Below are 25,794 nucleotides of genomic sequence, written 5' to 3'. Positions count from 1 at the left end.
GAGATTGTCCTTATCATGGATTCAAATTCTGGTGGGATACCCCACAAAACAATAGGATGGGGTACCATCCCACATGTCACAATGGGACCCTCCGGCTGTTATCCCAGGATCTCGATGTGCGCATCCTAGAACGTATCCTATTGTAAGTGTCAGGATGGGCAGGATGCTAGCATGGCCTATTCCATGGGAAAAACTAAAATGAACCAGCTCCATGGGATTTAAAACCTTAGTCTTTATGATCAACTATCATGAATGTTGATGTTGATAGTATTGATCCTCTATATTCTTTTGGTGATAGCTACCATGGATTGTGTTAAAGGCAACTCATATAGGCACTGTTACCATCACTGAGCGTCGGGTTGAAAGGTAACGATTCCTTGGACTATCATAGATATTGGATTATCATGGTCATCCAGACAGAAAGTTTTCAGATGGTGCTAATGACTCCTACCATGTATGTTGATGTTGGGAGCATTTATCCTGCAGATTGCTTTAGTTTTGGTCATATAAAGTAGCCTTAAAGAAAAACAAGTGTCTTTTGCTTATTATTACGTGATGAATTGGATATAAATAGAGAAGATTGTTCATGAGAGCAGAGGGTTTCTTTTCTAAAATCTGGCTGAATGCTTTCAATAGTCTATCCTGCTTCAATCAAGAACCTTTGGAGGCTTCTCCATGTGGTCCAGTATTATGTTCTCCATACATATAAAGAAAACCTCTATCTGAGACACATATTGAGTAATGTTGTCACAATCTTTGGATGGAGGGAGGTTCCTAAGTAGTGATCTACTGATCTCATGAATCAAAAGACTACAAGATCCCCCTGATGCATGCCAGATTTTGAGGGACTTGTTCAAAAATGCCGCAGGCCTGATCTGATGTGCTTGACTCTTATGAATATAAGCTGATTGGCTCTCCAAAGAGTGCCTCAGATTCCTGGGTTACCATACATTTTTCCAATGGGCGTAGCAGAGATAATTTTTTCTGATTCAATGATGTTATTTTTGATTGGAATGTGATTATGTAGGCATGGTTTCTAAAAGGGGAAAGGGGAAGAGAAAAAGGAAATAACAGTTGCAACAACAACAATAACAACCATTTTTTCTATGATAGAATAGGGTTCATCTCTGGAGCATAAGACAAGAGTGCGCTTTTATAGTATTGCACACATTTCTAATATCAATTCTTCCTGAAGTTATGTGAAATTTCCTTGTGCCAGCAAGGTGTTGGATAGGTTGGAGTTATAGAGCATAGGGAGTGGCTGCACCATATTTCTAATTGGATGGAATTGAAACTTAATCAGGCAATGTTGTTTCACCTTTCTCTTTGATACTGCCATTGTTTGGGATATAAATATGAATATTTAATTTTTTATTTTTTCATTCTTATGCTAAATTTTATTGTATATTATAATATCTAAGCCATTGATCATCTATTCGATTTGGCATTCCACTATGAAAAAAGCTTTTAGTATTTTATGAATTAATTTTATTGTTTCCACTGTGACAATTCAAGTTATGGAGCTGAAGGGTTTATTTATCTAAAATGCTTGCAGGTCTTACTTGGAAGATCTGATGTTTCTGGCTGGGGAGCTTTCCTTAAGGTAAATTTGCTGCTTGTGCTTTTCCCTTTTGCCCATTTTACCAAATCGTCTATGTTGTTGTTCAGAATGGTGTTGGTAAACATGAATACCTCGGGGAATATACTGGAGAACTGATCTCTCATCGAGAAGCAGATAAGCGAGGAAAGATTTATGACCGTGAAAATTCATCATTTCTTTTCAACCTCAATGATCAGGCATGTAACTTAATTGCAAACGGGTGTTTTTAGTATGAATCTACATATCATAATTTGGTCACCCACATCCTTGCAGTTTGTTCTTGATGCGTATCGGAAGGGAGATAAGTTGAAGTTTGCTAACCATTCCCCTAATCCAAATTGCTATGCGAAGGTCATCATGGTAGCAGGTGATCATAGGGTAGGTATATTTGCCAAAGAACGGATAAATGCAGGAGAGGAACTCTTTTATGACTATCGTTACGAGCCAGACCGTGCACCTGCTTGGGCTCGTAAACCTGAAGCCTCAGGCTCGAGGAAGGGTGAAACACAGCCTTCTAGCGGTCGAGCCAAAAAGCTTGCATAATTTGAAGGCCTGTTTGTTCTTTTAGTTGCCTTGAACCTCTAACATTTTTTTTTTTTTATGAAGTCCATTCTTACAGCAAAATCATTAAATCAAGGTAGAAATCATCACATTCTCTTCTGATTTTAGGATTTCACATTATTTTTTTCTGCGATTCTAGCACTTATTAATTAAGCATCTTGGTTATCGAAAAGGTTTGCTTTGCACCGTTAATTATATTCCTCTCTCTCTCTCTCTCTCTCTCTCCCCCCCCCCCCCCTTCCGTCCCTGCGTCAGTCTGTCTCTCGGTGGTTAGCGTTGAGTAATTTTGTGGGGATATTCAAATGGGGCTGATACCTCTCTAAAACGCCGTGATGTGGTTCTTTATGTGCTTTTTATTTGCGGGGTTCCTGGACAACCACCCGCCTGCTTTGTTTGGTACGTAGGGAGATGGAACCCTGAGGTTTTGGGGGTTTCGTGTACTCCCTGGGGGCATGCTGATTTCATTCTAATTTTCAGTGACGTGATGAAAATCGAAGCCCACAGCTGCCAATTATTTATATAAAAAGAGGAAATTGTGACCGGTGTTAATGTTATTGTACATTGCAAACTACTTCGTTAGTCCATTTTATTTGATCTGACTTGGTCAGGGGAAATTAGGTTATAATAAAATAAACAACGGTCAGGCTGAGGACGTCGTGAGGGACTGAGGGTACCTACGGTTCTGGGATCTCGTTTGCAAATAAACAATTCGGTGCTGGGGCCTGGGAGGCCATTTGGTTTGACCGGGAGTCAGTATCTCTGCACATCAGCTTTAAAATGGTGTGGTTTGGGAGATCAATTCCTTCGAGCACAGGAGTCATCATTCGGCACCATCCTGAATCGATGAATTCTGTCGTCGCCATTTCACACTCATGGAATTGACCTGCGGGTTCTCTGCAGTATGGTGAATGGCTGTATGCGGCTGCATGGCATGCATTGTGTGATGGATGGTTTGCACGGTACATCATATCGTACGGTGCATCATAGAGAATCTATACTCGATAGAAATTAGGTAATCTATGAGGTCGGCTGTTTGACGGTGATTTCATTAGAAGCAAGGGTAGTTTGTGCAGAGGACCTACTCGACTGATTCTATTTTTATTTTTGTCTTTTATTTTTTTTTTCTGCATCGATGATAACTGTTGCGGTCAATCCCTCGTCGCCTGGTCGCCAAAAACGAGCGTCTGCAAAAAAGAAATTCCACACTGACCGAAGGCGGCTTCGACGGGGACCCTCCGACGGTCAAGTCAGAGAGGTGACTGGACAACAGTGAAATGAAGACAGAGAGCTCAATCGAGAGAGAGAGAGAGAGGGAGCAAGCCTGTTGCTTCGAAGGGCCCTTGCACTGTTGCCTTCCCCGATATATATATAGTGGAGCGTGGTATGGCGCCGTCATTAATGGCGCGGACAATTGAGGAATTGTCAACTCACTGTAGACTATCAGAGTCGCCGTGAAAGTGTCACATCGTCATGGGGCTGTCAAATCACTAGGGTTGACAATGCCTAGGTGGGATAATGCCCTTAGATGGCAGTGCCGCATGTTGCTGTCAGGGCTGACAGTCTCTGGCAGCTGTACAGCAATCGGAGGAGTCGACCGACCCTAGGCCGGTCGCCAGCTGTATGGCGTCAGGTGGAGATCCAGGCCCCTCCGACGGTCAGTCGGGCATGTTGCTAGAGTCGGCCATCGGACTCTCTGGTGCAGTCGGTCGGGAGAGTAAAAAAGGTCCGCCCGACCGACATACCCTCAGTCGGTAATGGCATCCGGCGATCGGTCGGTCGGTCGGTCGGTCGATTGGTATTCCCCAACAGTTGCCCCCCTCCACTCCGGAGTCGGACGGTGTGCTGGCCGATGCCTCTGTTTGGGCAGCAACGCCGGGCGAAAAGGAGTGGATTCACCGTATGCCAAATTCCGACCGTACCGCGAGTTGATACGATGTCAGGCATCTCATGAATGCCGAGCGATTTGCTGGCGTCAGGTGCCCAGTCGGTGTCAGACGTCCATCCTATCGGCGTCAGGTGTTACGTCGGTGTCAGACGATCGAGTGCCGGACGATTTGATGTCAGGCGATCGGATGTCCGGCGCCTTTTGGGGAACGCAAACCGCCGCCCCGCACTGGTCTGGGAGCGCGGGGCACTGTCAGGCATCCCATCGGGAACGCGAATCGCCGCGGGTGATTTAACTCGGAGCCGCGGCCCTTTCGCCACGTGTCGGAGGTGGTTGGGCCGGCGTCTTCCGCATTAAATGAAGGCGGTGCGGCCATCCCGGGATGGGTGCGTCGATCCATCGGGCCGAAGGGAGGGTCCGGATGCCGCCACGTGTCGCCCATCCGGGGGATCTCGATCGACGCGGGGTCATCTCGGCCGTCGAACGGCCCTATATATATAGGACCACTTGCGCTTGGAGCCCCATTCTTGACGTTTTTGCTGTAGAGACTCTGCCCGAGTACTCCCTCCATTGTCGCCGGCAGTTGCCTTCCCTTCCGCTCTCGCGAGGGTCCACCTGGGGTTCGTGATCCTTGCCTTCCGCCGTAGTTTCCCTCTAGATCTTCTATTCTTTCTTCTTCTTCTTCTTCGGCCTCGCCTTTCTCTTGGTTCTGGTGCGATAGTCGGAAGCTCATCTCAGGGGGCTCGGTCGGGAAATCCGACCGATGACCCTCGGTCGACTCCGGAAGTTGAGGTTTCCTCGCTTTCGGGGCCGAACGTTGATCGGCTTCGGGATCAGTATCGTATCCCGGAGCAGTTCCAACTTTCCGCCCCAGGGGTCGGCGGTCGGGTTAACAACCCTCCGCCGGATCAGGTGGCGCTGTACGTCGAAGATCTTCGCGCGGGTCTTCGACTTTCGATTCCGGAGTTCGTCCGGAATCTGCTGGATTATTACGGACTTTGTCCGGCGCAACTGGCGTCGAACTCTGTCCGACTAATAATCAGCTTCGCCTTGTTGTGTCAGCTTCTGCCGACCAACCCTCGTATTTCTCTCTTCCGGGCATTTTTTGTCCTCCGACCCCACCCTAAGGCCCGAGGGTGGTGGCTCTTCAACCCCCGGAAGGGTCTTTCCTTCATCACTGGTCTTCCATCGTCCATCCACGGGTGGAAGAACCAGTTTTTCTTTGTTTCATCTTCTTCTCCCTGGGGCTTCCCTTCTCACTGGGGCGTGCCCCGAACCGAGGCAAACGAGAACAGCCGGGTGGAGGCGGACGATCGGGAGGACTTCCACCGACTCAAGGACATGTCGGTCCCGAAGCAGAGGGAGCTTGTTACCGAACAAGCTCTCTATGACGCTGGCCTGAGCTTGGTCCCCCGTCTAGGTATCGCCCGATCCATCGGTTGTCTTTTCATTCGGCCTTCGTTCTGGTTCTTATATTAATATTTCTGTCGGTATTGCAGGGACACCTCCGAGGATGAGGCCGACCGACGTCGAAATCCGACAGTTCGCGGCGAGGAAGAGGCCGGCATCGGGGGTCGGACCTTCGCGTCCGCCGAAGAAACCCTCCACAGCGACGCGACCGTCGAGGCGTCGGCGACCGACCAGTTGGAGTCGGTGATAGCACTCGCGGCTCCGACGGTGCAACTGGAGGAGAGGCCGGCGGAGAAAGCGGCTGAAGGGACATCGGCGGCTTCGCCGGCAGGTGTGGCGTCGGATGACGTTCGGGAACCCGAACACCATCCGGCGGCATCTGCAGCTGCAACGGGGGGTGCCGCGTCAAACTCGAGCATCCCCTCCCTACCGGATCCGCTGGTTGGGGTAGGCGATCGGGGGAAAGCCCCGATGGACCCCGCGGATGACACAAGGTCGGGGAGCCGCACAGTGCCGCCCAGCGCCCAGTTCCCCGAAGGAGCGTCGGCGCTGGCCGACCACAACCTGGCCAGGAGGCTGTGCCAGGGGATCCTCCTCCCAGCTGACGTGGAGGTGCTGAGGTCTCGGCAAGTGACCGAGATGCTGTCTTCGTTTTACCCGACCATGGTCGGGGTAAGTTCTACTCCACCTTTCTTTTCTTTAGCGTCTTCGTGATTTTATTTTTCTGATGTAACGCTCACGCCGGCAGCTGATCTACACTATGTCCGAACTCGAAGCCGGGTACCGGAGGTTCGAAAATATCCGAGCGGCTTGGAAGGACAGGGCGGCGGCGGCCGAAGCCGACCGGGCAATGCTGGTCGACCACCTGAAGCAGTCGACCGACCGGGAGGCGAAGTTGGTGGACGAGGTCTCTCGTCTCGGGTCCGAGCTCAAGTCGGCCCGGAAAGAAGCCAAACGCAAGGGTCGGACCGTGCACCGTCTGCGGTGCGAGCGTGACGGCGTCGCCGCCGAACTCGAGGGCGAGCGTGAGCAGCTCCGGGTCAGCCTGGAGAAACTCGCCAAGGCTGAGGATCTGTCGATCGCCCAGGCCGACGCCGACATAGCTAAGGCAGAGGCGGAGTCGGCGAAGGACTCTCTCGATCAGGCGAAAGCGGAAGCAAGGTCGGCGAAGGAGTCGGCGAGTCGGGCGGTGGACGACTTCCGCGCCACCGACCAGTACCGGGAAGAGCTATTGGAGTCCGGCTTCGCGTCGTACCGGATGGGGTACGAGGATGGTCGGGATGCGATCCAAGCCCTGTACCCGGAGCTGGACCTCAGCAGTATCGTCCCGCTGGGAGCCGAGGACCAAGCCACGGAAGAGATGGCCGACCCGTCGTCGGGAGGCATCGCCGTGGTGGGAGAGGCCGTCCAGGAACAAGTTGCCGAAGGAGAGACGGTTGCAACTCGTGACCCGGCGCTGACTGCCAGTCCCTCGCCGACCGACGATCCCGCTTCGGCCGTCGACCCAGCGCCGATCGCGGTGGACACGCCGGTCATCCCCGAGCTTCCGTCGGTCGAGGAGATTGACTCGGAAGGATGACCGTGGCCCCGTCATCTTTTATCCTTTTATTTCTTCTTCTTAGAACACTTGTAACCGGGCTTCGGCCCGACTTTGTAAGCTTCTTTTGATCTTTAATGAAGTCACAATTATAGACTTAAACCTTTTTCCTTTTGTAGAATGCATCCGAACACGTAAGTCGCCAACCCATATAGGTCGGTTAGGTCGTTCGGCAACTCGTGCCGTCACGAAGGTAGGACATGTCCTGACTTTAGCTCGGTCTTCAATGGTCGAGGTCGTAAGTCGGGCGTCCTTCCCATGGCCGCGTGTCGGGCGCGTTCGTTGAGTCGGATGTCGACCGACCGCCGGATAAAGGTTCGATAGTTAGGTCTCTTCCGACGCGTTCAGTCGAATGTCGTCCGACGCATTTAGCCGGGGGAACGCCGATAAGTCGGATCCCGATACCCTTGTGTCGGGTATCTATACTGCACCTCATGATATACGGTGGTAAGCCGAATATCTTCCGACCAGCCGTAGCTCGATCGGTGAGTCATGAATGTGACTGAGGCGCATCGTGCGATAGACGGTGGTAAGCCGAATATCTTTCGACCGACGTAGCTCGGTCGGTAAGTCGCGAGGGCGGTCGCGTAGGCATTCCGCCTTTCTTTGGTCGGGGCTCAGTCGGTAGGTTAGCCGATTGTCTGGCCGAGAGTCCGACCGTAGAAGGAGTGTCAACTCCCGTCGACGTGGATGGCCCTTGCGAGCGCCCGATACGTCGTCGGCGGTCGGACCGTTGGTTCCATGCGGATACCAAGTCCGAGTCGGGACGTCGGGACCCGACCTTTCCGGTGAGCACCGATCGTCAGTCGAAGAGTTAAAACTCCAAAATTTCAAACAGGATTTGTATTCCGAATGAACAAGTACAAAGTTCATTGGTGATACAACTTCAGGTTATCGGCGTTCCATGTCCGGGGAATAGGTTTTCCTTCCAGGGTCTCCAGTCGGTAGGCCCTCAGACCATAGGTGTCTGCTACCGTGTAGGGCCCTTCCCAGTTCGGAGCCAGCTTCCCTTGGTCCAGGGGCTTCGAGACCTCTGCCTTTCTCAGGACTAAATCACCAGGTCTGAAAAGCTTTGGTCTGACTTTGGCGTTGTAATATCGGGCTACCTTCTGTCGGTATGAAGCCATGCGAAGTTGGGCCTCATTTCGCAATTCGGGGAGGAGGTCTAGGTCGGCCCTCCGACAATCAGAGTTGTCCGGCTCTCGATACCGCTCGACCCTGGTAGATGACAGTCCAATCTCGAGTAGGATCATCGCCTCCGTCCCATAGGCCAAATCGAAAGGCGACTCCCCGATCGGAACGCGGGGGGTCGTTCGGTAAGCCCACAGAACGGAGCCCAGCTCGTCGACCCAGAGGCCTTTGGCTTCGTTTAGTCGGGTTTTGAGCCCGTGTAGTATGGTCCGGTTGGTCACCTCGACTTCACCGTTGGACTGTGGGTGCCCGACCGAAGTCAGTCAGTGCGTGATGTGAAACCTTATGCAGAAATCTCTGAAATCTTGGTTGTCGAATTGCCGTCCATTGTCGGTGATAATGGTATGCGGCAATTCGAACTTGAAGATGATGGATTTTTGGACGAAGTCCTCCATCTTTCGCTCGGTAATCTGCGTCAGGGGCTCGGCCTCCACCCACTTGGTGAAGTAGTCGATGGCGACAACTATGAACTTTCTTTGACCCGATGCTGGAGGGAAAGGACCGAGAATGTCGACCCCCCACTGAGCGAAGGGCCATGGAGCGATGATAGAAGCAATTTGGCTGGCCGGTCGGTGCTGCACGTTAGCGTACTTCTGGCAAGATTCGCACCTCTGGACCAACTCAGCCGCGTCCTTCCTCATGGTGGGCCAGTAGTAACCCTGTCGCAGGACTTTGTAGGCTAGAGACTTGCCCCCCAAGTGATTCCCGTAGATCCCTTCGTGCACTTCTCGGAGAGCATAGTCCGCGTTGGTCGGTCCCAAGCACCTAAGCAAGGGAAGGAAGAGCGACCTTTTGTAGAGTCGGCCATCCATGATCACATATTGGGAGGTCGACCATCGGAGCCATCTGGCCTCCGCGGGGTCTTCAGGACCGATCCCGTCAGTCAGGAACCGAACAATCGGATCCATCCAGCTTGGTTCAGCTGCTAGCTGTAGTACTTCTTCGACCCGGTCGATACTCGGCTGCTCGAGGTTCTCCACGAACGTTCGGCCCAAAGAGTCGAAAGCCGAAGTCGCCAGTCTGGAGAGTGCGTCGGCCCGGGCGTTCTCCGACTTAGGGATGTGGGAAATTTCAAAATACCTGAGGCGCGCTACGAGGTCCTTCACTTTCTGAAGTATTTGGCCATGGTCGGATCTCGCGCCTCGAATTCACCTTTGACCTGCCCCACGATCAGCTGAGAATCGGAGAATGCCCAGAGGCTGTCGACGCTCAGCTCCCTCGCCATCCTCAAGCCGGCGAGGAGCGCTTCGTACTCGGCTTGGTTATTGGAGGCTTTGAAGTCGAATCGGAGGGCGTACTCGGTGACTACCCCATCCGAGTTGGTGAGCAGGAACCCAGCCCCGCTCCCTTGAGAGTTTGAAGCTCCGTCGATGTGCAGTACCCAGGTGGAGACCGGGTCTGGCTCGGAGATCGCATCTCATCCCGGGTCCGCAGCTTCCGACCCTTGGTCGGTGGTCGGGCACTCGGCGATGAAGTCGGCCAGGACCTGAGCCTTTAAGGCAGGCCGCGGTCGGTATTGTATGTCGAACTCGCTGAGCTTCATTGCCCACTTCGCCAGTCATCCCGATGTGTCCGGTCGGCGCAATATCGCCCTCAGGGGCTGGTTGGTGAGAACCACTATGGCATGAGCCTGGAAGTATGGACGGAGTCGTTGTGCGGAGACGGTCAAGGCGAAAATCATCTTTTCCGTCTTCGAATATCGAGCCTCAGCGCCGCAGAGTACTTTGCTGGTATAGTAGATAGGCTGATGGATTCGGCTCTCGTTTTCTCGGACGAGCACCGAACTGACCACCTCAGAGGAGGTGGCCAAATAGAGATACAAGGTCTCCCCGACCTGCGGCTTCACGAGCAGCAGCGGGGAAGCCAAGTACTTCTTCAGATCTTCGAAGGCCCGTTGGCACTCATCCGACCAAGAAAAACCCTTCGCCTGCCGTAAAGTTTTGAAAAATGGGAGGCACCTTTCAGCTGATCGAGAAATGAACCGGCTGAGAGCGATGATTTTTTCGTTCAGCTGCTGGACCTCCTTCTTGGTGTTCGGATGACGCATGTCGATGATCGCCTTTATTTTCTCAGGGTTGGCCTCGATCCCTCTCTGAGAAATGAGGAATCCGAGAAACTTCCCCGAGGTCACCCCAAAAGCGCACTTAGTCGGGTTCAGCTTCATTCGATGTTGTCGTAGAGTGCGGAAGGTCTCTTCGAGATCCTGAACGTGATCCGAAATCTGCACACTTTTCACCAGCATGTCGTCCACGTATACCTCCATGTTGCGCCCGATCTGATCTTTAAAGACCTTATTGACAAGTCGTTGGTAGGTGGCGCCGACGTTCTTCAGCCCGAAGGGCATCACTCGATAACAGTAGAGGTCCTTGGGGGTCACGAAGGCAGTGTGCTCCTCGTCTTCGAGTGCCATCCGGATCTGGTTGTACCCGGCAAAGGCGTCCATGAAGCTGAGTAGTCGAAATCCGGACGTCGCATCCACCAGCTGGTCGATCTTTGAAAGTGGAAAGCTATCTTTTGGACAGGCCCGATTCAGGTCGGTATAATCGATGCAAATCCTCCACTTCCCGTTGGCTTTCTTGACCATGACAACATTGACGAGCCAATCGGGATACGTGGCTTCTCTGATGAAGTCCGCCTCGAGCAGCTTGTCCACTTCTTCGTCGATGGCCCTCTGTCTTTCGGGAGCAAAGGACCTTTTCTTCTGCCTCACCGGTCTCATCGTCGGGTCGATGTTGAGTCGATGGGTTATTATCTCTGGGGGGATGCCCGACATATCTGCTGCCGACCAAGCAAATATGTCGGCGTTGGCCGTTAGCAGCTCCGTCAACCGTCGTCGTTTTGGGTCGGGTAGTTGAGACCCGACTCATACCTTTCGATCGGGGTCTTCCGCAATCGGGATTGACACGAGTTGTTCAGCCGGCGAGCCCCGTTCTTCCTCCTCCCGTTGGTCTAGTTTGTCGATCGTCAGGGAGCCCCTCAACTCGTCATTCTGAGCGGAGATCTGGAAGCATCGGCGAGCGAGCTGTTGGTCTCCGCGCATCTCCCGACTCCGTTCCTTGTCGGAAATCGAACTAGGAGATGGTACGTCGAGACGATCGCCTTGAGGGCGTTAAGTCCGGGTCTTCCAAGTATGGCGTTGTAGGCCGAAGGCACTTGGACGATCGCAAAAGTCAAATGAACCGTGCTTTATCGTGGTTTGGTGCCGGCCGTCACGGGCAGGGTAACTTCACCTTCCGTTGAGACGGCGTCCCTGGCAAAGCCTATCAAGGGCGTAGAGACCCTCTTGAGTCGGTCGGTAGACAGTCGCATCTGGGAGAAGGTCGAGTAAAATAAAATATTTGTCGAACTTTCATTATCTACAAAAATTCTTTTTACATCATAGTTTGCTATTGTTGCCGAAACAACAACAGCGTCGTCGTGGGGAGTTTGGATGCCCCGAACGTCCTCTTCTGTAAAAGTAATCACGTCGTTCGGGCGCGGCTTCTTCATGGGCTCTCCTTCAGCAGACGTCCCCGGGTCAAGTCGTTTGGAAATCATATTGATGACTCCGGCCGTCGGTTGATTGGTGGTCGCGTCCTCAGTCGGCTGTGGTCGTCGGTCGGCCACAGGTCGAGTCGGCGGGTTCCTTCAAATTTACCGAGATACCCTCGGCGGATGAGAGCTTCGATCTCATCCTTAAGCTGATGCATTGCTCGGTATTGTGGCCGTGGCCCCGGTGGAATCGGCAGTACTTCCGTCGGTCGAGGCCTTTTGCCTTCAGAGGCGGAGGCCGTCGCAGGTATTCTTCCCCCTCGATCTCCATCAAAATCTGCGCACGGGGAGCGGAGAGAGGGGTGTAAGAGTTATACTTGGGGCGCGTCGGCCTTGGAGTCCGTCGTCGGGGCGACTTTTGGTTTCGTCGTAGGGGCGAGACCCGACCATCAGTCGGGGGCCTGCTAGGTTCGGCGGGGACCCGACCCTTCCTTCATTTTTCCTTCGGACCCTTGAGCTCGGTTGAGCGCCGGTCGGAGGCTCCTTCGTCTGTGCGCATATACTTGTATGCGCGCTCCAGCAATTCGGCATATGTACGGGGGAGGGTCTTGTCCAGGGAGTAGGTGAATCGAGACGCCCTCAGCCCCCGTTTCATGGCTGAGATAGCCATGTCTTCGTTGAGGTCCCGGACCTCAAGCGTGGCCGTATTGAATCGCGCCACGAAGTGTCGGAGCGTCTCATTTTCTCTCTGTTTGAGGGAGAAAGACTGTCCGACGTTCGCGGCGGCTTTCGGCTGGTGCTGAAGTGAGCCACGAAGGAGTGCTCGAGCTGTCCGAAGGAGTGGATACTTCCTGATCGAAGATCGGAGTACCAAGCCCTGGCAGCTTTGCGGAGTGTGGCGGGGAAGCCGATGCAAAAGAGAGCGTCGGTTGCCCCCTGAATCGTCATGAGAGCTTTATAGCTCTCCAGGTGGTCGATTGGGTCGGTGGAGCCGTCGTATGGCTCCACGAGTGGCATCTTGAACCGACTGGGGATCGGTTCGTCGAGGATGAGTCAGGAAAGAGGTTGGGCAGTCTGGAAGTCGACGTCGTTCGAAGACTTCTGCCCGTCCACCTACAACCGTGCAAGCCGACGATCGATTTCCTCGAACCTGCGTTCGTAGTCGTCCGTCCGTCGGTGCTGGGAGACCCCAGGAGTGGAGTCTCTGGAAGATTCTGAGAGGGAGGCGGAGGGCGTTCGCGGTCGCTTCTCCTTCCTCGCCCGTTCCAGCAGGGAGGGAGAGAGCTGCTGGGATTGACGGGCATCGCGCCGTGGCCGCCCCTCCTCCTCTCCATGAGAGCGCTGTGGCAGGCGCTCGTGCGGAGATGACAGAGATCGACGCGGGCGTCGGCGGCTGCTCCTGGAGGGCATCGGACGTGCCGCCGGTTGTTGCTGGAGGCTCTTGACCGCATCCGTCAGCACGGTCATCTGCCGTACGATTGCTGCGATCTGCGCCTCCGTGGTCATCGCGGGGTGCGGAGAGCTGGGTTCCGCCGTGGAGAGTGGCAGAGAGGCCTCTTCCCGGCGGGAAGAGCGCCTCGCCGACCCTGTGACTCTCGATCGTTGGGCTCTTGTCTTTGTCATTAGTATCTACTGCTTGAGAATGCCTGCCCCCCACCTGGCGCGCCAATCTGTTGCGGCCAATCCCCTCATCGCCTGGTCGCCGGAAACGAGCGCCTGCAAAAAAGGAAGTCCACACTGATCGGAGGCGGCTCCGGCGGGGACCCTCCGACGGTCAAGTTAGAGAGGTGACTGGGCAACAGTGAAATGAAGACAGAGAGCTCAATCGAAAGAGAGAGAGAGAGAGGGAGCAAGCCTGTTGCTTCGAAGGGCCCCTTGCACTGTTGCCTTCCCCGATATATATATAGTGGAGCGTGGTATGGCGCCATCATTAATGGCGTGGATAATTGAGGAATTGTCAACTCACTGTAGACTGTCAGAGTCACCGTGAAAGTGTCACATCACCGTGGGGCTGTCAAATCACTAGGGTTGACAATGCCCTAGGTGGGATAATGCCCTTAGGTGGCAGTGCCGTATGTTGCTGTCAGGACTGACAGTCTCTGGCAGCTGTACGGCGATCGGAGGAGTCGACCGATCCTAGGCCGGTCGCCAGCTGTATGGCGTCGGGTGGAGATCCAGGCCCCTCCGACGGTCAGTCGGGCATATTGCTAGAGTCGGCCATCGGACTCTCTGGTGCAGTCGGTCGGGAGAATAAAAAAGATCCGTCCGACCGACATACCCTCAGTCGGTAATGGCATCCGACGATCGATCGGTCGGTCGGTATTCCTCAACAATAACATTCCTGGTACCCTTAATCCTCAAGCCATAGGGACAGTAAGATTCAACTTCTAGTCAGTTGGGACATCTATCAAAGACTGCTACCCTTTGTACCTCCTGACTGTCCATCTCATCAGCGGAAAGTTTATGTAAGATTTATCAATGTTATAATTTTCTAGGTCCTTCCATGTTTTTCTACATTTATTGGCAAGAATAGTCAAGTCGAATCTAACCTGAAGAAAGAATAGTTTAATCAGAACTGGTGTTAGTTATTGCATGCATATGAGAAGTTAAAGTTTTTCAATAATCAATTTTTGCAATAATTAATATAATTGAGTGAGGATAATCCCAATTTGGGTTTGATTGACCTTTTCCTTCCTTTAAAAGAGTGTATTGACTCGAAAGAGGTGTACGTAATGAAAAATGATATCATATATATACATAAATAGACAGGCATACATATAAAGTGATATCATATGTATTAATTGACTCAAAAGAATGTATAGTGTGTGTATATGTAGGTGTGCTATAAATGTAGACACGCACATATATGTATGTGTGTATATATATATATATTTATATGTGTATGAGTATATGAGAAATCAGGCATTTATAAGGCAGAGTTCAAAAATTGAATATATTATTTAGCCACGCCGAGGGCCTCTGAGGAAGAAAACGACAGCACTACCAACATTTTTTTCTTAAAAAATTCCTAGCATCGGGGCTTCTTCCCCTTTTTATAATGGGATAAATTATAAAATCTAATTAAATTTATATTTATTACAGTTACATCAATTATTTTTCAAAATCTATATTTACATCTCTAAAATTTAACATTATTAATCAAACTGTTTCAAAAATATGAAATAACAAATTACCCTCCACTATAACTAAGTAAATGAAATTTACCGGAATCCTTTTTACCATCTTCTTCCCCCCTTTCTCCGCTCATTTTCTTCTTTTTCTTGAAGAATGGAGCTTCTTCTTAACAAATCCACCCATTCTGTGAGTTTAATCTCGCAAAATCATCTTTTCGAAATGGGTTTGGACGGTGAAGATGTTGTCATTCTTTCCAAAATCTGACACCCGGGCCACTTGGGCATAAGCCAGGGACCAATGATGGTGATCTCCATCACCCCGATGTCGAGCACGATGTACTCGACGAGCTGGCGGCTGGAGAGCAGAGCCTTGAAGGGGGCTTGCCGGTACTGCTTGGCATCGAGAGAGGCGGATTGGAGGGTGAAGGGATCAAGGAGGGAAATGGAGATCTTGGTGCAAACAACGAGGCGACTGAGGCTGCGGGCGATGTTAGAAGGGAGACAGATGAGATCCTCGTGGTAGATGGGGCAGATCTCGATGGATAAGGTGTGCTTGTAGTTGTAGATATTGGTCTTGAGGTCCTGAGAGACGAGTTGCTTGTCGTAGCGAGAGCGGACGGGGACGACGTCGGAGATGAAATCGACGAACTTGGCGGCATGGGAGCGGCTGCCAAAGAAGAAGTCGGGCCATGATCGTTCTTGACGATACGGAGGGCATGGGCGACGGTGCCGTGGTGGAGGATGAGCTGTTGGAGGAGGAAGAAGGTGTGGCGGTGGGTGACATGTTGATAGAGCTGACGGCAGCAGGGCACTGGTCGGGGTTGGGGTGGGCGTGGGAGCAGTAGGGGCAGAGTTAGTGGTGGACGGTGAGGTCGACGAGGTGGGATTGCTCAAGGATGGCACCATAGAGGACCTCACGACGAACATAGAGCTTGAGGCGGAGGCGTTTGGAGAGGGAGTCGGTCCAGATGAACTCGACGTGGATGAGACGGACGAGACGGGTGAGGTGGAGGGTAGAGAAGTGAGGAGCTCCTTGGACTTAGGGCCGGTGGGGACCCAGGTGTGCGGGGGGTAGAGGTATCTGGGAATAATGCATCCACTCATCTTCCTCACCCAATACCACTGGAGCACGACAACAATGGAGTGCCCAACGGCACCAGAGCAAGGGAACGATGGAGGTAGGGAAGACTAGAGGGGAGAAGGAAAGAAGGATTTTTATCCCACTAGATAGTAGACTTTTGGTGAAGGGTATTTCTATCATTTTCAAAAATTTTAATTACATGACATTTTGATCCCATTTTTGATTAACGAGCTGCCTAACAATCGAGACTACACTGTAGGATTAAAGTAAATGTCAGGGGTCGGTGGGAGTGTAGGTTTTTCAAGCTATTGGGCTTAACTGTAATTTTGATCTAATTCTGGGGAATTTTTGTAATTTACCTTTTATAATAAGGAAACTCATGAGCCACATGATTTCATGTAACATACGCAACACAAGACAGCAAATAGCAAAAGAGAGAGAGAGAGAGAGAGAGAGAGAGAGAGAGAAGAGGAAATACTTTCTTAACCTGAATTATCGATTTACCAATGCCTTGATAAGGTTGCAAATGAGCTAACCTGAGATAAGGGTGGGATTGCTTGGACTTGATTCACTGCATGGAAGGTTGCGTTTGGGCTCAGCATACTAGTGCTGGCTCATCTTTGAAATGGTTGAGTTGGAGCAAACTTGATATTAAATAGATTAAGACTTTTATACATTTTTTATAGAGAATTAGAGATAAATCCTAGCTTTACTTTCAACTTAAAAACATCTCCTCAAATGAGTTTTATATAAAAATACATATCCATTCCAAATACAAGTTAAAAGCAACCATCTATTTTGGTTAAAATTATCCTTATATCTTTAAAATACTGTAATATTATATTATCATAGTGTAGTATTTCTTTACAATAAGATAGTATTATATTATATTAGTGTGATATTCTTTCATAATAATGCAGTATTGCTTTATTGTATTATATTAGTATAGTATTTTTTTATAATAAAATAATATTATATTATATTAGTGTAGTATTTTTTATAATAATACAGTGCTATTTTATTGTATTATATTAGTATAGTATTTTTTTACAATAAGGTAGTATTACATTATTATAGTATAGTATTCTTTTATTGTAGTATTATTTTACAACAATATAGTATTGCTTTATAATAGTACAGTATAACTTTATAATAGTATAGTATTACTTTATAATAGTGTAGTGTTGCTTTTATTATAGAGTAGTATTATATTATAATAGTATAGTATTACTTTATAATAGTATAGTGTTGCTTTATAACTACAAGGACAATTGGATTATTTTACTCCATTTGGATAGTTACTTTTAAGTTATATTTCAAATGAAGAGGATTTTTTATTTGAAACTTAAGTGGGTAGCTATGTTTAAGTTTAAACTTAATTAGATATTTTTTATTAGTTTTTTTTTATAAGCTTAAAATATTAATGATCAATCACTACAAAAAATTAGTTATTTAGCTATTGTTAGTTATTTAGTGATGACAGACTGTCGCCAATTAACCAGCAAAAAAAGTTAGACGCTGAAGATCATTATTAGCGACGGCAGCAAAACCGTTGCTAATACAGTATTAGCGACAATAATTAGCGACAGCATATCCGTCGCTGATAATAATTTTTAAATTATTTTCTAATTTAATTAAAAAAAATTAAAAAAAATATTAGCGATCGCTACCGCTAATAATAAGATACAACCGTCGCTAGTGAGATAATGTTGATATGGATCTATATTTTCAGATACTCTTAACTTAGTTTCTTGTCATCTTGCCTGGCCTGTTTACAAGTTTTCGCAATTTTTAACATTGTGGATGTATTTAATGGCTAATTTTAGTTGGTTTGCTTTTAGTTGGTCGAACCAATTGTCTGACTGAAATCCAGTCCATTTTGGCTTTGCTTACACCTTGGCTGATAATTGGTTGACAGGTCAAGTTTTTCCACCACCTCAGTCACAATTTATTGCTCATATCATCTTAGATTTGCTGGTTGTTTATCCTCAATGCAATGGGCTTCAGTTTGTTTTAAAAGGCATTATCACTCGGCAACCTAATAAATTGACCGGCCAACAACTTATCAAAATTTGGATGGCTTTAGGTAAATTGAAACCGTCCAATTTATAAACGTGCTCTCCATCTTTACGAAAGTGCTTTTTTACTTGCTGATTATTTGTGCTATTTGGCTGACTCATGGCTTGTTCTCCAATGACTTTTTGCCCCATCAACATCAATATCATGTTACCACCAAAAGAAGAAATTTTCTTTTAAGTTTGTTTCCCTGATAATTGTACCATAAAACATGACCACGGTGGTCAACCATGGAGACATCTGGCTCCATTCAAAAGAACCGAGCTTGAAATTATTCCACCATCTCTTGCCACAAATTATTGGAATTCACTGGCAGCTTAAGATATTATGCCAAGTTTGTTGAGACGTATGTATTCTAGATACTCTTTCCAATGTTTTTTATGGTTGATTTGTTTACAACCCAAGAAATAATGTAAACTCACATAACTTGTGCCAGCAAGGTAAGTTATGCAATTTATCAATCCATTTTGGTATATGTTTTTTGGCATATTGAATGTCCTACTGATTTATCAGCAGACCCATGGTCCAGAATTTTGCCGAGTCATATCTTGCGATTAGTCTGGATTCACAATAAACTTGGGATTGCCACCCAAAGTAGTTCACTATTTACTCATGGTCAATTTTAGCCAATGCCACCAGGTTCTTCATCAAATATACGTATCTTGTTGATTTCTTCATGTCTGGTCGTTCCTACTGCTTCTTGGTCATTCCTTCTTTTACAATGTTTCTCTGTTGGCTAGAACTTGACCAGTCTTTTACGATTTTTTCAAACCAACCTATACAAAACTCTGATATTAATTAATAAATATAAAATTATGAAAGCTATCATATTAATTAATATATTTAAATTGTTTTCATATTTTTTATACGTATATATTCTTTTAAATATGAAAAATTATATAAATATTTTTGTAAAATTATTATTTATATATATATTTTTAATAATATATATATTTTTTTTGCATATCTATCTATTAAGAATATTTTGATCATTTTAATTTAAATCCGTTAAACGGCATTAGATGGAGTGGATATATATACAAAAGAAAAAATAAAAAAAAGTAAATATATAAAATAAATATTTTAAAAAGGTATACATATAAATATTAATTTTGGGAGAATATTCATGTATAATCTAATATTTCGAAGGATATTCACTCAAAAATCCCTATAATATATATTCTCACCGGAAAATCATGGAAACACAGATGAGGCATTCGACACATATGGAAAGATTGTCACCGTCGCACCATTTCGAAATTCATAGAACAATAAAAATCATCAATTAGATGTACAACGAGATTATCATGCTTCATCATTGGTCACCACTTGCATGAACTCCTCGTCCTGAATCAGGGAGCTTAGTGCCTGAGGTGAGAGGCAGACCTCCAAGGCCATACTCCCAGGATCGGGCCCCGGATAGATGGTGGCCTTGCCGTCCACCTTGTTCCCGGGCCCGCTCCGGACCGCGACCGGCCCCCCCAGCCGAAGTCGTTGTCATAGATGTTGAACCGGGGAGAGCTCCCCGTGATTAGGTCGCAGGGTTTGAACTGGTTCATATAGGTGAAGGATGGTTCCCTAGTCCACATCTCCAGCTCGTCCCTTAGCATGGACCCGCTGGATGATGCCACGGCCCGATTCAGGAGAAAGGCCGCCCAGCCGGGGCCGTGCTCCGACAGCTCGCCTGCCGTGGACTTGGCTTGAACGATCGTAAGGGCGTTGCCGAGGTAGGTGGCGGGGAGCGACGACGGGCCCAGCCTTGACCGGCAACCGACCAACACGAAATACGTGGTCTCCTGTGCCGGGTCGAGGCGGCGAGCACGGGTCACGGAGCGCCAGAGAAAGCCCAGCAAGGCTTGGAGGGAGGAGATCCGGTCGGTGCCCATCTCCGTGTTGGCCCTAGACTTGATATTCGCGATCGTCCGTGCCGAGAAATGGAGCGCACACTCTCTCACGGGAGGGTACGGGATCCATCGGATGAAGTCCTGTGGGTCGGCGAAGGGGAGACGGATGAAGGAGGGCATGAATCGAGGAACCAACGGTCGATGGTGGGAGGATTGGGGATCGATACCTGATGGTGGTCGCGGCCGAGGTGGGACCAGGAGTTGAAGAAGTGCCAGAAGGAGGTGCCGTCGGCGACGGCATGGCTGAGGGAACAGCCGACAAAAATGCCGCCGTCGGCCAGTTCGGTGACTTGGACGGCGAGGAGCGGCATGGAGTGGCCGTCGCAGCTGAGCACGCCGTTGAGAGGGAAGAAGGACTGGACGACGGGAGGGATGTAGAGCGGGGTGAGGACGTCGGACACCGTCACGTTGTCGGCGAACGCATGGATGAACTCGGCTCCCTCATCGTTGCAGTCGAGGAAGATGGAGAGGGACTTGGTGTCCTCATGATGTTTCGCCGTGACGAGGCGGCCAGCCAGCGGGAAGAAGTGGTCGAGTGCACGGGCGAAGGAGGACAGCAGGCCGGAGATGATGAAGGAGTCCTTCCCGCCGTCTTCTTCTCGTTGCTTATCTGATAGTGTTTTTGCATTATAAGCAGCAGCAGCAGCAGCAGCAGCAGCAGCAGCTGGTGGTTCGAGGAAGAGGATGCCTTTCTGGATGTAGTCGACGGAGAGCAGCTTGAGATCCCATGGGGTGAGATGGATCACCCCCCGGCTCTGGCTGCATTGTGAAGATGGTCGGACCATGCGTCTCGACAGGATTCGGACCTCCGTCGTCGCCGGAGCAGCCATTCCTTCCTCCGTCTGCGTTTGGGTGTCTCCTCCCCAATGCCTGCTGTGCTCAGTGTTTTCTATTTCTTTAGTTCACTCGACGACACGGGGAATCTGGATGTCAGGATACGCTTTTTTTTTTTTTTTTTTTTTTCTTTCTCTCTTTTGTTAATTCACGTCCGGAGACATTGGCATCTCGCCAGGGTCCGTTCCCATCTAATTATTATTATTATTATTTTTTTGGTAAAACGAATCCTTCATACAATATGAGTACGAATATAATCTAAAAAATAATAAAAAAATTATGAAGAACATTGGTAAAATAAATATATTAGACTAAGTGTCATCACCAAAATAATCTGCTATGTAGCTCACCATCTAAATGGCGGTGCTATTCACCTCCCAATAAATATGTCGGTGATGATGCACTTTCAAATACGAATGTCACGGAAAACTGTTGGAGTGCTCTCCTTACCATCGAATCCAACTGAGCAATGTAGCCAAATCCCCCTCTACTACCAATTGATTAATTTGAGATGCAGCTTTGTATTGAAAAAATCCTTCCAGGCTCGTAACTTAGCTCCACAAATGGTAGTCTCAAAAAGATGACTCCCGCCCGCCATGATAAATATGGTGCTAGAGCCCCTATCAAAAAATCAGCATTACCATATGCACCAGTCACACTACCATTAAAGTTAACCTTGAGGAAGGTCAGGAGTGAGGGCTCCCAAATGATGAACACCTATGGGGTGCTACAAGAGCTGGGGGAGGGAGTCCTGATTTCTCATGGTCGGCCCACACGCGACAACTACAAAATTTCGATAGCCTGGGTTGAGACCCTCTCAAGTACAAGTCTTATCAATAGTCACCTAGTCTTAATAGACTAATATTTCAGCCAGCCAGATCTGATAAGCCACATAAATTATCCTGATGTCCTCTAACCTCGTAGCTTGAACCTAAATACTTGCTGTAGGGCTTCCAGAAAACATGGTCGATCACTCTCCGAGAGTAGTCAAGTTAAAAAACTGACAAGTTGCCACATCTGGACTGCCCGCACACAGCAGAATAGGACCCGATCTATCGAGTCATCCTCTAGCCAGCACGAACAAATGGGTGGGATATCCATCCCTTGACCCCATAATAGAGATCGACATAAAGTTGACTCCATGCAACCTTCCAAATGAACAAGAAGACCCTCAGGTGAATACTAAGCCTCCAAATTCATGCACTCTCGAGCCATCTTACTGACTTCCCTTATAGAGATCATATAGGTCCTTCATCACCACCCTAATGTCCATGATAATCGTCAAACTCTAACATCTGGACCCTCAACTAAGGATGTCACTTAGGCCATAATTCTCTCAACCGATTGACCACCAAAGAATCGAGTCGCTAGCTGCATATTCCAGCTCCTCCCCTTTGACTGAAGCAGATCGTAGACCATAAGGCTTTCACCCACTTCTGAACTGATGAATGTAAGCCATCGAGAAAGTGAAATATTGCCATATACTAGTATCAGATCACATCAATCGCCCAGCTGTCCCAACAACTGAGCTAATTTGGGCCATCACATCCGAAAAGCGAGAACACCTCCTTTCACAAGAAGGAGCTCCCCGGCCAACGTGAGCAACTCCCTTTGAGGATACCTATCCGTATCTAGCCCACATCATCGAGCTTCATATTCTATCCTATTGAATGATGAATCTTGCAGCATGTTTGATAATCAAGGCCTCCCATCTAATCAACAAAGTTGGCATATCGAGCTCTCCTTCACTGATTGGCTGATAGACCATATCCCAAGCAAGAAGATACACTCCCCCTCTGTTGTGAGACGGCCATAAAACCTCTGAAAAGTTGCTCGAGTTTCGAGAGAGGATCTCGGTAAGATGGTATGAAATAACATGTAAATAGGGATAGCATTGAGAACTGATCTTACCAAGATGACTCTAGCCATCATCGAGGGTGCTATGGACTATCAGCCTTTGAGTTGGTCCTGATTGAGGCCTCCATCTCTCTGTAGTCAGTTATCTGAAGTCTCCACCCAGTAATGGGCACCTCGAGGTAGTGAAGGGCCCCAGTCTACTTAGAGATACCCAGAAGCTTCCAGATCACTTGCCTATGTTGAGCCCTAGTCTTCAAGCTAAAGTAGACTGCGGACTTGAGGAGATTCATCTTTTGACCCAATGCCACATAGTAACCCTCTAAGATCCTCCTAAAAACTACCACATTCCGAATAGTAGCCTAGCCTAACAGGAGGCAATCACTTACAAAGAGCAAATGCAAGATTGGCTGTGCTCCTGGGGCTAGCATATAGGGCTCTAAGGCTCGCCCAAGGATACCGCTCGCAAGGTCCTAAAAAGTGTATCAATATAAATAATGAACAGATAGGGTGAAAGAGGGCAACCTTAATAAAGATCGATCACTGAGTGGAAGAAATCTATTGGAGTGCCATTAATGAGGATAGCGAAGGAGGAGGCAAGCACGCACCCTCTGATCCAGTTGATCTAGCAACTATGAAATCTAAAGCTCTCCAGAGCTTGAAGGAGAAAGTCCCAGTGCCCCGATTATAAGCTCGTTCCATATCAAGCTTGATAGCCATGAAACGTTGATAGATTAAAACTTGAGACCATTTAAAATAGCTAATGAGATGTGGCAATATCTCAAGAAAGTTTATTCCTAAACCAATTGAGCGAGGCAATTTGATGTAGAATTTAATATTGCAAGAATCAACCAAGAGGATAGGGATATTCAAAGCTTTTATGCTGAACTCATAAAATTATAGACTGAACAAAATATGATATTTGCTAGTCTTAGCACAAGTTCAACCTATGAGGAACTAAAGAAAGAGATTATAGTAGGGTGACATAATTTCTTATGAAACTCAGGCTAGAATTTGAGAATGTAAGAGCCAATATCATAAATCGAGGTATCCAGACTTTGATTCAGTGCTTGCTGAGCTCATTCAAAAAAAACTCAACTGAATATACAAGTTATATTAAATGCTAAAAATAATTCTATGGATACTGCCTTTTTTGCTTCTCGTGACAGGATCTAACCAAAATAGAAAAATAGAGACCGTAGCAACATTTAGTGTAGATATTATCATGAGTTTGGGCATATGCAATCTCATTGTAAGAAAAAAAATATGTGTAATTGCTATAAGAAAACAGACACATAATCTTAGAATATCGTCTTCTATAGAAGAATAAACAAAATAAGCAGTTCACTTTACATATAATAGAGATCAAAAAAATTTTAACACACCTAATAATAATCTCACTTAAGAGATAATTCAACAGATAATACAAACTACATTACAGTCTACTCTACCAGGTGCTATCTCTTCTGCTTTCTCTACTATTGATTTATCAGGTAAAGGAATCAAATCATCTCCTTGATTTCTTGATTCTGATGCTTTCAATCATATATCCAGACAAAAATATGTTTTCTTTAAACTTAAACCATATTCCTTGGCCACTTTGTCATTACTACTAGTAGAAAAAAATTATCCATCAAAGGTGTTGGAACTATTTGCTTAATAGATAGATCCAAGAAAATCTTGTTTCTTTCTAATACCTTTTATATTCCAAAATTAGTCGCAAACCTAGTTTTTGTTGGACAATTGTTTGATCAAAATTATTTAATAAAGTTTTCTCTTAATGGTTGTGATATACAGGACCTTCAAATAAGGAAAATGAGAGGATAGGGGCATAAAAAAAGACGTTTGTTCCAACTCAACATAGAAGCACAACCTTCTTTATTGTTATATCTTTCAGTCTCTCCATATCTCTTTTTTGCAAATAAAACTTGGGATCTTTGGCACCATCATCTTGGACACCCTCATGCTATTAGACCAGAGCATATGTTTAAGTCTAATCTTCTTTCAGACAAAATTGAATGTCAAATCTATATTTCTTGGTCATAAGTATGAAAGTAGTGCTCCCGAAAAAGCTTCCAAATTACCTTTTTCTTCTAGTAATACCAAAGTTGATAAACCATTTGATTTGATTCATAGTGATTTATGGGGTCCATCTCCAATTCTTTCTCAACTAAGTTATAGATTTCTATTTTGTTCATTGATCAGTATACATGATTTACTTGGATTTATTTCTTACGTGCTAAATCTGAACTCACAAATATAGTCAAAATATTTATCACTATGATTGAAATATAATTTAAAAAAATAATAAAAATATTTCGTTCAGATCCAGGTAGAGAGTTTTGCTTTTCAAAGTTTATTTTATTTTTTAATATTTTTTTTTACCACAATAATCTTGTCCTAGAACTCCTGAGCAAAATGGATGGTAGAAAAAAAAATCGTTATATTGATAAAAGTGCTCAAACCCTATTAATTGAGTCAAATCTTCCTTCAAAATTTTGGATAGAGGCTATTCATACAGCAGTATATCTATTAATCGATAACCTATACCGATTCTTAACAATAAATCACCATGGTATTATCTTTATAATAAACCACCAGATTATTCTCACCTTCGTGCTTTTGGATATACTTGCTTTGTTTTACTACCTCTCCATGAATGAAATAAATTATCTTCTAAGATCGCAAAGTGTGTATTTCTTGGATACAGTGAAAAACAAAAAGGCTATCTTTATTATGCTTCATAAATTAAACATATATGTATCTCTCGTAATGTTGTCTTCTTGAAAAATTTTTATTATTATTTATCCTCTATAACCCAAGAGTCTAGTTAATTAGTGTATCTCATTCTTACTGATTTCTCATTTAGTGTGCCATTAGAGACTACTAACATAATAGGTGCTGAAGATGCTTCTTCATGTTCAACAATGAAAATACCAACCATGCCCCCTATTGATAATACTCTTGAAGGTTCTATATCAAGGACTTTATCAAGATTCTCTGTGCCTATTGAGAATGCCAGTCCACCACCACTTCGATATTCTACTCTTTCCAACTTTGGTCAACCACCCAACCGATTTGGTTATTCTTCTAAACAGTATAGTCCTTCTGCTTCTTTCTTAACTACTATTGACTTTATTTCGATTTCTTCTACCTATAAACAAGTAGTGAAGTTTGAATGTTGGAGAAAAGCAAT

General features: G+C 47.0%; 1 protein-coding gene and 2 pseudogenes across 1 annotated transcript in view; 1 reads left to right on the top strand and 2 right to left on the bottom strand.

Moving 5' to 3' along the window:
- Positions 1 to 2,301, top strand: part of LOC140851251 (histone-lysine N-methyltransferase CLF-like) — an 11,122-nt gene extending 8,821 nt beyond the window's left edge. Inside the window, exons 3-5 of the mRNA XM_073242814.1 lie at positions 1,556 to 1,603; positions 1,669 to 1,797; positions 1,874 to 2,301. Of these exons, the coding sequence (XP_073098915.1) occupies positions 1,556 to 1,603; positions 1,669 to 1,797; positions 1,874 to 2,143 (447 nt within the window). The 3' untranslated portion in view covers positions 2,144 to 2,301. The remainder of the gene's footprint in view (positions 1 to 1,555; positions 1,604 to 1,668; positions 1,798 to 1,873) is intronic.
- A 12,741-nt stretch (positions 2,302 to 15,042) lies between these two features.
- LOC140851250 (uncharacterized) lies at positions 15,043 to 18,155 on the bottom strand (annotated as a pseudogene).
- Positions 18,156 to 19,169: 1,014 nt separating this feature from the next.
- On the bottom strand, positions 19,170 to 20,845 carry LOC105049475 (uncharacterized acetyltransferase At3g50280-like; annotated as a pseudogene).
- Positions 20,846 to 25,794: the final 4,949 nt, after the last annotated feature.

The sequence above is a fragment of the Elaeis guineensis genome, chromosome 8 (genome assembly GCF_000442705.2).
Source record: "Elaeis guineensis isolate ETL-2024a chromosome 8, EG11, whole genome shotgun sequence".
In the NCBI taxonomy this organism is placed as follows: Eukaryota; Viridiplantae; Streptophyta; class Magnoliopsida; order Arecales; family Arecaceae; genus Elaeis; species Elaeis guineensis.
This window is presented reverse-complemented; position numbering and strand designations above follow the sequence as displayed.